The sequence below is a fragment of the Monodelphis domestica genome, chromosome 2, assembly GCF_027887165.1.
Source record: "Monodelphis domestica isolate mMonDom1 chromosome 2, mMonDom1.pri, whole genome shotgun sequence".
Lineage (NCBI taxonomy): Eukaryota > Metazoa > Chordata > Mammalia > Didelphimorphia > Didelphidae > Monodelphis > Monodelphis domestica.
Window position 1 is genome coordinate 402,098,597 of NC_077228.1, and position 12,422 is coordinate 402,111,018.

Genomic DNA, 12,422 nt, shown 5'->3' on the forward strand with positions numbered 1-12,422 from the left:
TTTGTTAATTATCTAGATATAATAAATTAATGTAAAATGTTAATAATGCAGAGTGAATTTAAAAATATCATGTATACTTAAAAAAATAATTGGTTATAATTTACCAGCATATCCCTGGGCTTAGTTTTCCCCAGATCTCCTATAAACATAGTATTCAGAACTGAAGGCCATCTTAGAGGAAATCTCCAAGTTCTTCATTTTATAGAAAAGGAAATTTAAGCAAAAAGAGATAAAGTAATTTTGCCCAATCAATTGGGCAATTACTTCCACATACTTTCCCTCTACTGCCCCACATAGGTTCAGATATAGTAAGGAAAATGGATGATTCTAGATATGAGGCTGTCAGGACCTCAGAGCCATCTAGTCCAAATTCCTTACTTTACAGTTGAGGAAATGGAAGACAGAGGACCATGGGGTCACTTGTCTTAGGTAATCCAGGTATTTGGTATCTGACTGGAATTTGATTCTCTGATTTGAGAGTCAGTACTTTTTTCTTCTGTACCAGACTGTCTTCATGAACAGGGCAATAAGTGTTAACTTGGGACCATGATTAAAACTTTTTTTTTTCCTCCACTATACCCTCTTGTACTGTTGGATAGTGGAAAGAGCAATGGATGAGAAATCAATAGATCTGATTTTTCTGCTTTGCTCTAATTGTGTAGAATTGGGTAAATTGCTGCATATCTGTGAGCCCATTTTCTCATCTATAAAATGAAGGATTCAGACAGAGGCCTTCTGAGTCCCATTCTTGCTTTAAATTTCTAGGTTTCCATGAGTATGTTCTCTTTACTACTATATCTTGGCTTCCTTTGAGATGAAAGGAACACTTTAGATGTAATGTATTGAAATGATTATTTATTCAAAGAATGAAAATCAAGAGAAATGTGTAACTGTAATAGATTGGCTGGTCAAAGAATTCTTTCTTGTTACAATGCCATTAACATATTGTGAATCTTGGACTCTTGGAGATTCCTTAGACTTCCCCCTATAGAATTATGATCTGTCCCTCTTTTCACTCTGAAAAACTAGAAAAATCTGAAGTATATGTTTTTTGGATGCCTCTTTAAAAACACCCTGACTTCCCACTCAATGCCTTTCAATAAAACTAGTTCTCTATCTAATACATTCACACAGGATAGCAATAGCTTAAATAATTTTTAAAAATAAATGTTTTGGAATTGCTTTCACCTCCCCCCAAAAAATATGAAGCAATCTTTGCTATTAGATTTTACTTAGGCTAATATCAAAATTACTTCAACATTCACAACACATATACCAATCAATGATAAGTGAAATAGAGAAGAAGTTTGTTGAATAAATGTGGAAAAACCTTTCTGAAATGAAAACACAAAGTATGTAACCTAGAGTTAGAATGGGAATGGATTTCGGGTAAATTAGTTTTTCCTTCCCCTTCATTTACAGATGAAACTTAGAGAAGTTAAGGCACTTCCCAACGATCCTACAGCTTGTAAGTGGTAAAGCTGGTATCTAAGTCCAGCCCCTCTGTAATGTAACATTATCTCCACTAGACCACAAATAGAGACACTATGAAGCTGTCTCTGTAAGTCAATGAATTATATCCTTACTATCCTTTACTACAGGTTCATTCTTTACATTAATTTTGTAGGGAAATGGCTTACAAATCAGCACACCCCAAGAAGAAATCTACCTGTCGCCATCTGAAGAGTATCGTCATGTTGTGTTACTTCATTCCGAATTATTTAATGTGCATGGCACTGGAGCTCAAGTCAGTAGAAAGGAATTTATGACAGTCTTGGCAAATTTAAAGAGACTTCTCATACAAGCCACATACGTCTTTGGGATGGATGCCATCTTCAGGTAAAAGCAGGAACTACATTTTGCTGTCATGGCCATAGGTACAATTTTATATGAGAGCTGTTCTTAAACACTGGATTTCTGGGGCTCTTGTTTGATATGTCCATGTGGGTTTATGAAATATTTTAAAGTGATGGGTTGGATTGCAGGAAGGTGCTTCTGTTATTCTTCTTAAAGGTAACCTCCTAGAATTGCTTTGTTTCTGAAATCTTTAATGCTCATAGTTCTTTCTCATTCCTTTAAAAATGACCAATGTTAGATTCCTAAACTAAGAAATGTTATATTAGGAAATAGTCCCTCTTTACGGTACATTCATACACTGAGGATCACTGATGTCATGGCACAGACTTATGTTTAATAATTTATAAATTGTGTCTTGCTATTAACCAGGTCAGAAATTTCTATCAAGTAACCTATTATCCTCAAGGAGAAAAATAAGATTCTCTTAAATCTACAAGTCCCTTTACAAAAATGTAAGAATGATCTAATGATTGACTGTTTCTTTTTTTATCTTTTCAAAAAATATTCCATTTTTCCAGATGACATATAGATACAATTTTAATAACCATTTTCTGACATTTTGTGATCTATGTTTTCTTCCTCCCTCTTTCCTATCCTAAAGGAAGAAGTTTTTAACCTCCTGTAAAAAAGTCTCTAACACTATAAATATTATTGGCTTTGCTTTCCAATTTTAGAATAATGACATTTTTGTTGCAAAAAATTTTAACTTGAATTGAGTTCTAATTGAATCCCTTCTCCCACATGCACTTGACTCTTTTAGTAAACGAGAAAAGATCTAGTGGTCACTCTCTGTTCTGAATCGAGGGTAAGTCACATAATCAATGATGGCCAAAAGCTGACACTTCATCCTCTCTGTATATGACAGTCACACAATAATGTTATTGGATTTCTAATAATTATTCTTCTATAAAAGACTTTCCTGATAACATTTCCCTGTATGTACTGCCTGGTTTCACCTTCTCTTTGTAATATTCCTTCTAAGCCTGTTCATCTTTCTGATCTTCATAAGCAGAAAACTACAAATTCTTTGGTAAAACCATTGCCAGTGAACTGTCCTTTCAGAGGTAGTTGCATTATTTGACTGAGATGCCTAAAAGACAAGAAGAAATACTTGGGAATGTTTTTATGTTTATTCCCACTTAGATAATAGAGAATGTTAGCATTTTTTGGCCAGATAGAGGAGTCCGGGTTCAAAAATGAATGACAAGGGGCAATTAGGCAGCTCAGTGAATAGAGGACCTGGCCTAGAGATGGGAAGCCGTGTGTTCAAATCTGTACTGAGACACTTCCTAGCTCTGTTACTATAGGCAAATCACTTAACCCCAATTGCCTAGCTCTTAACTACCCTTCTGTCTTGGAACCAAACACAGTACTGATTCTAAGGTGGAAGGTAATGACTTTAAAAAAAAAGTAAATGACAACTATATGGACAAAAATTCGTAATATAGGGAGGGGAAGGAACACATAATTTTTTGTCAGATAGCACTTCAAAATCATGGATTTCTTTGAAGTCATCTGAGTGAGTGGCATGTTCACCAGAGTCAGTTAAAATGGTAACCACTGGAGACAATCCAGGTAAATGACTTCTTTGTGCCACTCCTGTTACCAAATGGTACCCCTGGGGTTCCAGTTATAAAAAGGGAACACTGAGTTTTGAAACTGCTACCCACTTGAGAGGAGCTGAGAGGTAGTATGGCTCCCATTGTGGTGAGCTTGTTATATTTTATTTATCTCTGATCTGCTGGGCAAATTGAGTCGTGTTTGTAAAATATCACTTGAAGTGATTGCAACTTTTCCTGCACAGTAGGTTTCAGACTTGCTGCAGAGTTCTGTGAAAACACAAATAAATGAGAAATGCTCACCAAAAATTAGGATACCTATGAACCCCCTCTCTAAACCTTTATCTGGAAAGGTACCTATATTCTTCCTGATATAATCATTAGATAAATTAGTGAAATCAACACATAGCATTCATAGTTTTTTTCTCTCCGATATTTTTCATCCTCATACTATTTTAGAATACTGACCCTGGGTAGTAAACTTAACTGGTTTCATTCATACCTTCCTAACTAGTAAAACTGTAGACAATTTTAATTCACAAGTTAGAGCAGGAAAAACAAGTTTATAACATGACCCAGTTACTTCCTCCTGATCCCTTAGAAATAATACTTACCTATGAGTCTTGAAATATAACTCCTGCTCAATTAGTGAAAAAGTACAGCAGAAGACCCTGCTGTTTTGGGGATGCTGAAGTTTGCTCCAAGTCTCAAACTGATCTTCACTATTTGAAAATATCTACAGAATGGTTTCAAAGAAGAAAACTCACAAAATGCTAAACTAATTTATCACAGAATTATAAATTTTGGATTTACACTGTAAGGGAAAAGGAAGAAGAGAGGGAGAGAGGAAAGAAGGAAGAAAACTTACAGTGTGTTGAAGCATACCATCCTTAACTTAATTTCCTTCATTATTTTTTCTCTATTATAAGCAACATGTGTTTTCTTTCACATGACAAACATAGAAATATATATTGCATGATAGTCCATGTACAGCCTACATCATATTACCTACTGACATGGTAAAAATGAGAGGGAGAGAGAACATGAATTGAAAAACATCAGAAAATGATAATTAAAATTATATCATATAATCTGGAAAAAATATAATTTTTAAACAGAGTTCACTTTTGTCTACTGGAAAGAAGATTCCCTAAAGAGAGGGACTGAATACCTTCAGGATTAGTGAGTCTCCAAAGTGAGCAGAAAGATAAAGGAATTTTCTTTTGCTTTGATGAAACAAAATAATAACTGAAATTTACCCTGTGTTGTAATTAGACCTTATCTCGTTATGGAATTGGGGCTATTGTTTTGAGAATTTAATAAACTATTACTCAAAATGCTTTTTTTTTGTTGGAGATTTTCAGGGTTATGACCTGTTTCTATCTATTTTGGTTCTCTCTTTCTCAGTATAGTGTCTAGATTATAATACTCTAAATTAGTAATAGGCTTGTGCCCTTAAAAAAAGTGCTTATGGAACAACAGGTACTGTGTTTTAGTGCTAAGTGATTTGGAAATATTATCACATTTGATCCTAAGTAAGTACTATTTGTTCCCTCTTTACAGTTTAAGAAATGGAGGTAGGCGGAGATTATGTGATATTCCCAGGTTTTCACAGCTAAGTGGCTGAAATCAAAGTTGAGCTCAGGCTTTCTTGACTCCAGATCCAGTATTGTATCTATTGTATCACCTAGCTGCCTCTCTAGGGTCATTCAGTTCAACACATTTTCCCATCCCTTATTTTGTGGATGAGGAAACTGAGACCTGGTAAGGTTAAATGGTTTTCCCAAGGTCACACAGCTAGCAAATAATGGAGCCAAGATTTGAACTGAGGTCTTTTTTTTTTTTATCTAAGGAACTGTTTTTTGTTTTTTGTTTTTCTGTTCTGTTGTGCCATATTGCCTAATATGATTTTGTGTGAGTAAAAACAGAAGTTTCATAGAACACAAATTATGTTTACAAGTTTTTATTAAAACAAAATGTTTTCAAAACAAAATAGACATTAATTCATTCATTCATTCCACAAACATTTAAACCCCTACTATGTGCAATGAATTGTGTTATGCACCAGGATAGAACCTGGTACATACAGACAGAGACAAAGATGAAATGATTCCTTGAACTCCAGGAGCTTCCTTTTTTTAGTGGAGGAGAGGGAAGGGAACACATAAGCAAATAAATAAATATAAAATAATTAGAGGGAAGGGCACTAACAAGGAAAGTAAATGAAGAAAAACCTTATGTAGTAGATGATACTTGCTCTGAACTTTCAAGAAGCTAGGAATTCTAAGAGGCAGAAGTGAAAAAGGATTTTATAGAGTTGGCAAAGGTGGGATAGGAGAATGGAGGTATAGGTATGACAGCATGTATAAAGCAATGGAAATAAGACCTAGATTGTCCTACATAAGAAACTGCATGACCATGAGCAGCACAAGTTGAATCCTATGGTGCCTAAAGGGGAGTAATGTACAACACACCTAAATGTTTAGCCATCATCAGAAAAGCATTGAAGTATTCTGTTCTCTTACTTTTTGAGATAATTTTATCAGAAAAATAGTTTCCCTGTTTTAAAGAATTTGGCCTTTTTACCCACTACTTTGAATCACAAAGTTAACTTCAGTTCTTCAAGGACAGGGACTGGTGTATCTTCTTTGCCTTTCTTTGTAACTCTAGTACTTGGCACAGTGCCTGATACTGAGTAGGCACTAAAAAAATAACTGACTTATTCTCCCTTTAACACTGATAACACTCATGTATAAATATGATAAATAAGATCAGAAGGAAGTCAGTAGTTATATCATTTGAATAGTTATTAATGAGGAGCTTTTTCTTTCATTTCTTTGAGCTAATATAAAGGCAAAATTAATACTCTATTGGAATGTTGCAAAGTCTAAAAGAGGGTTTAAAATCATTTAGCTCATCTGAGAGCAAATAGTTTTTTGTATATATGTGTACATAGGTGTGTTTGTACAATTTGCAAATAAGTGTGGACATGCACATGGGTACATATATTCTGTTGTTATCTGAAGCTTCTAATCAAGCCTTATGTGTTTCCACAGATGACAAGAATTTGGTACAATGCCCAATATATTTAATATCTATGTAGAATGAAGAGATATGAGTATAGGAATGGCAATTCAATGATGCTATTTCTAAAACCTTTGGAATATATTAAGCCCTTAAGTGTGCAATGACCCAGATTAATTATAACAATCAAACCAATTTATGTTTTTCAAAATATAGAAAGAATCTGAACTTTCAAGTTCAGTTCTCATATAAATATTGCTTGGTGTGAAGATTTTTATTAATACAGGATTGGGTTTCAGTTAATGTGAATAAGAAAAAGCATCAAATGAAGGTTATGTTCTTAAAGCCTAAAGGAAAAGCTTTTTTCTTAGTGAGGAAATATGCCCACTTACCTTTCCATCCCTTTAATAGTGTAATAAAATCAGTTGAATGTGTTTGTCATGTGATGAGTCACAATTTATTCAAGATCATGTACCTTGAACAATGATAATATACACAGAATATATAACTAGAAAAAGATCCTTAATTCAGCCAAAATTGGCCCTGAATATTCCTCATAAAGTACCTAACATCCCCAACAGACCTTCAAAAGAAAGAATCAAAGTGGCCTGATTGGCTTATTTTTCTTACACTAAATATAAGAAACAATGGTGGGACACTTAAATTTAATGAATATTATTGGAACTGTTAAGCATCAACCTAGTAGCAGATTATAGAGCACTGCCAATTCTACCACAAATAATCAAATTGTTATTAATGATATCAGAGAAATCAAAATATCCTAGAGTCCCCTGAAAGTTTAGATTTATTGAGCAAGTGAGTCATTTGCTTGTATCAGATGGTCAATAAAAGCAGACAAGTATACTGTACAACAATAATCCTTATAATTGATGCAATATGCTGGTAGTTAATGATCTATTTTAAGTTCACAATTTCCAGATAATTTCCATCATTCTCTTAAGATTAGTGACTTATTATGATTAGAGTATTTAATTGAATCGGTTCAACAGTCACCTATCTATGAGTTGCTGGTATTAATTAATATTATCTTCTGCTTTAATATAATTTCCAAGATAGAATGGCATCAAGGGCTAGGCAATCAGAGTTAAGTGATTTGTCCAGAGTTACACATGTAGGAAATGTCCCATGTCCTCCTAATTCCAAGCCTGGTACTCTATCTGCTGTGTTATCTACATGTTCCTGCTAATAATAATATTCATTGTTAGATCTGAGATTCCATGGAGCAAAAGGATTAATATCTTTGGTGTATATAATATTAATATTGGCTTGTCAGGATGGCAAGAATGCTTTTTTTTGGGTGGGAGGCAATATATTAGATATGTCTTTATCAAAAGGACATGGCATAATAGAAAAAAAGACTATACTTTGGATACAAAAGAACTGGGTTCAAGTCTTATGTCTGTCCCATAGCCTTTCAATGCCTCTTTTTGGCTAAAAATTAAAGTTCAGTTGCTCATCTGCACCAGTGGAAAGAGTGTCCATATAGAGAGTACCTATAGATATGAATCCCACTTCTTAAAGTCAGATAATATCAATTGAAATATGGAAATGAGAAGCTCAAATAGAGGAATCTTCTTGACTAACAGAGATATAAGCCTTTACGCATTTCATAGGATTGGAGAATATCCCTAATATTTTTTTGTTTATTAGGTGGGTGGAAAGTAGATTTGGCAGGTCATAAGAACATAAGATTTAGAACAAATTAGGAGATTTTCTAATCCACAAAGGCCTAGAGAGGCTCAGTGACTTACTTGTCCTAGAGGCAGCCAGGTGACACAATAGAGTTCTAGTCCTAAAGTAAGGAAAATAGGCCCTTCCCAGCTTTGTGACCCTAACCTCTTTGATTCAGTCTCCTCACCCATAAAATAGGGTTAATAATAGCAACTACTGCCCAGGATCATTGTGAGTATCAAAAGAAATCACTGAATGTGCTTGGCTCAATGCCTGAGACATCACATAATAAATTAATGTTTCCTTCCTCCATTGCCCAAGATCATAAAACTATAATCTAATAAATACAGGCTTAAAACATAGGATAGTTACTCTTACTCCAATTCAATGCTCTTTCTAGTACCCCAAAATGGCTTTAAGTCTATTCTTGTTTCACTTAGCAAGAATAGATTGTTATTGTTCAGTTTTCCATTCCCATAAAAGACAATACATTTTCAATACATTACCATCACTTCTAACATTGGTGCTGCAATACTTCAGGATAAACAATCTTCCATTATTACTGTGAAGTAAGGAACTGAAAAGGAGGAATTATGTCACTTTTTATGTTTGTGTCTTCAGCCCTAGCATAATACCTGGAACTATGATAATAGGTATTTAAATTGTTATTGACTGACTGACTAATTCCCTATGTATTTTCTTTCATATCATCTTCAAGTTTCAAGGTGGAAAAACATTCAGGTTACTTAAAAGGACTTGAGAATCTGATGGAGTCTGACATCCATTATTCTTTTAAAGAGGACTTTTTCAAAAGGAACCTATTTAATCTTTTGCAGTAATGTTTTTCATCAAAAAGCTTCTTTTGATCCAATCTAATAATAGACTTTTTTCAAATTTTTAATGCTCCAACTAAGTTGGTTTCCATTTTTTTTAAGCCTAAAGAGAAGAATAAGAATCATCTCCCCTGGACCCACCACTCATGATCAATGTGTGACCTAAGTTGCTCAGAAAATGAGCATCACTCTCATTTTATCTCCTCAACAATCTACTTTTTAACAAACATCAATATTTGTTCCCTATCCCTTTTATACTGTTTCCTAGAAAATGGAATTCTCTTTATTCCCATACATATGTATTCTACCTTCTCTAGGCCTTGCTCCCTCGCCCTTATCCTCTGCCTCCAGTATCTCCAAGTCTCTACTCTGCTACTTCACTCAAAAGTTTATAGATTGCTTGTATCTTGAAAACAAAACAACCTTCTACTGATCACATTACTGATTTATTCATTTAATAGAATCAAAGACTCAAAATCTTCTTATATGTCATAGGTATCATAGGTTTAGAGCTAGAAGAGAATTTAGTGGCTATCTAACCCTCATTTTTTGTTTCTAATCAGGAAGCTGAGACCAAAAGAGCATCTAAGATCACATAGGAAATTAGTAAGAGAGCCACAAAAGTCCATTACCTTTTTGTTGTTCAGCCATTTTAGTCATATCCAACTCTTCATGAGAACATTTGGGATTTTCTTGTCAAAGATAATGAGTATTTTTTCATTTCTTTTTCCAGTTCATTTTACATATGAGGAAACTGAGGCAAATGGAGTTAAGTGCCTTGACTAGGATCACATAGCTAGTATCTGAGGCCAGGACTTCCTGACTAAAGGTCCAGCGCCCTATCCACTGTACCATCTAAACCTCTAAAAATGTTAAATTTATAGCCTGCCAAAACTGGTCTTTTCCACTTTGAAATAATTTTAATTAGGAAGTTTATCCTTTTCCTAGGCCAATTTCTGCCTGAGAAAGTTCAACTCAATATTGTCACTATAGTTCTTGACTCTAGAACCAGGCTCTTCCATGGGACAGCCCTTCAAATATCTTTAGTTATTTACTCTACCTCCGTATACTTTTTTTTTCAATATAAACATCCCCAATTCCTTCAATGGATATTTCAGTTAGCATTTTTCTCCATTTACTTTAATATCATGGCCATCCTCCTCTGGATGGGCTTTATCTTGCCAGTGTCTGTCCTAAAAAGCACATAGAAATAACAATACCATCTGTTCCTTCATCCAGTCTTTCTTTGACTTCATCTAAGCATCAAACTGAAATGATCTCTTATACAAAATTGTCAAACACATAACCCACAGGCCACACATGGCCCACAATACTCTTAAGTACATCCTGAAGCAGATTAAAATGTAATTGGAAAATATTTAACAAAAATAAATAAAAATTCAAGAAAATATAGATAGTTAGCATATGTTTTTCTAAGTCAATATACACCTCTAGGGATCCTTAGGTGTGGTTTAGTGACTCCCATTTCTATTTGAGTTTGATGTCACTGTTTTATTATATCTGTGAATAAAAGAGCTTGTTTCTCCCTTCACTGATTTTCATGCAAATACTGTTCACCATGTTTTCCCCACTGATTCCTGGATTTTTTCACATAAGAAAACTGAGACACATTTAGGGGAAGGAACTTCCCCAAAAGGAGCATTGCAAATGTTTTGAATCCATTCATCTTTTTAACTCCACTCTGGGTTTTAAATTGCTCCTACTAGAGAATGAAATAAATACAATTTTAGCTATTCACTCTTTCTGACCAACCTCAGAACACCTTTTACATCTCACCCTGGCATTTCACTATCTCTCATGCATATATATATATATATACTCTCCCTACCCAAACACACCCTTTCCACCTTCCTACCTAGTGCTCTGGGATCACTAATCATCAATATCATGGTATATAGAAAAGGTATGATAAGCAACTGCCCTATGACCTTTCTCAATCCCAGTGACTCCAGGAATTTTGATGAAAAATGATGAATCTTCAGATGAAAATATACTTCCCTTGCAACCATTGATTTAAAAACATTGTCTCTTTACTCCGGGAATGATCCTACTCTTCTCATGTTTTTTTTCTCAGCATATCTAGTACCATGTTTAGTGTATAGTAAGTACCTGATAATATTTTTTTCTTTTTTCCCTAAATTTCATAGTAAGAGTTTGGCAAACACTAAAAAATCCAAATAGTTCCAAATGCAGAGAGCAGAAGGAAAAAAAAAAAAGAATTGTAGAAGAAAAATTAAATCTCTAATGCATGTAGCTTTTTTTGTTTTTTTTTTTAATTCCTTCATTCAATAAACATTTGCTAAGGGTTAACAATGGACAAGGCACAGTGCTAGGAACTAGAAATATGAAAGTAAAAAATGAATTAAATTGTTGGGATTTTTGTTAATTCACACCTTCCACGAACAGTTATTAAGGGCCTCTTATGAACAAGGCGCAATGTAAAGAGCTAGAGATTGGAAGGCAAAAATTAATGAGTCCTGCTTTCAAAGAGTTTAGATATGTGTAAATATATAATAAGGTAATTTGGAGAAAGATAAAGTACAAATAATGAGGAATGGGAAAGTTTGGGATCAGGAAAGTTTTCATGGAAGACTTGGCACCCAGATTGAGCTAGGAAAGATTAGGATTCTGAGATGCAGAGTTGAGGACAAAGTACCTTGCTAGCATAGAAAATTGTCTCTGCAGAGGCATGAAGCTGGGAGAAGGAATGTCAGGTTTAAAGAAATGCCAGCAGCGCAACCAGCCATAACATCGTTTTTGATGGAGAACTAAATGAAATAAAACTAGAAATGTCAATTGGAGCTAGGTAGTAGAAGTCCTCGCTAAGAGTTTGTATTTTTATTCTCAAGTCACGGAACCTTTTTGAGTAGGGATGTGGCAAGTGCCCTAGAAAGATCTGAACATTAGGAAAATTATTTGGCAGTTGTTTGAAGAGATGAGGCTGAAATCAAGGAAGCTAATTAGGGAATTTAACAATAGTCCAGGGATGAGTGCCTGAAATAGAAGATGAAGATCTGAGAGGAGAGAAGAAAATAACAATGATTACATTGATTATCATGATGATGGATGGTATTTTAGTGTTTAGAAGGTATAGGTCTAGAGAGGCCAGGAAAAAGGTTATGGCTAAACATATAGATTTGGGAATTATCTGTGTTCTGTACTGAGATGATTTTTAAATCCATGGAAGCTGATGAGATCGACAAGGGGAAAATATATTTTTTAAAAATATGGGAATGAGGAAAAGAGAATTGAAGGAAAGGAAATAATGGGACAGCTAGTTGATACAGTGGACAGAGCACCAGGCCAGAAGTCAGAAAAACTCCACATCCTGAATACAAATCTCAGGCACTTGCTAGCTGTGTGATCATGGGAAAGTCCATTAACCCTGTTTCCCTCAGTTTCTTCATCTGTAAAATGAACTAGAGAATGAAATGTC

General features: G+C 34.5%; 1 protein-coding gene across 1 annotated transcript in view; it reads left to right on the top strand.

The window, feature by feature from the left end:
• Window positions 1–12,422, top strand: part of LAMA2 (laminin subunit alpha 2) — a 923,420-nt gene that overhangs the window by 583,980 nt on the left and 327,018 nt on the right. Inside the window, exon 14 of the mRNA XM_056818751.1 lies at window positions 1,628–1,839. Coding sequence (XP_056674729.1) covers window positions 1,628–1,839 — 212 coding nt within the window. The remainder of the gene's footprint in view (window positions 1–1,627; window positions 1,840–12,422) is intronic.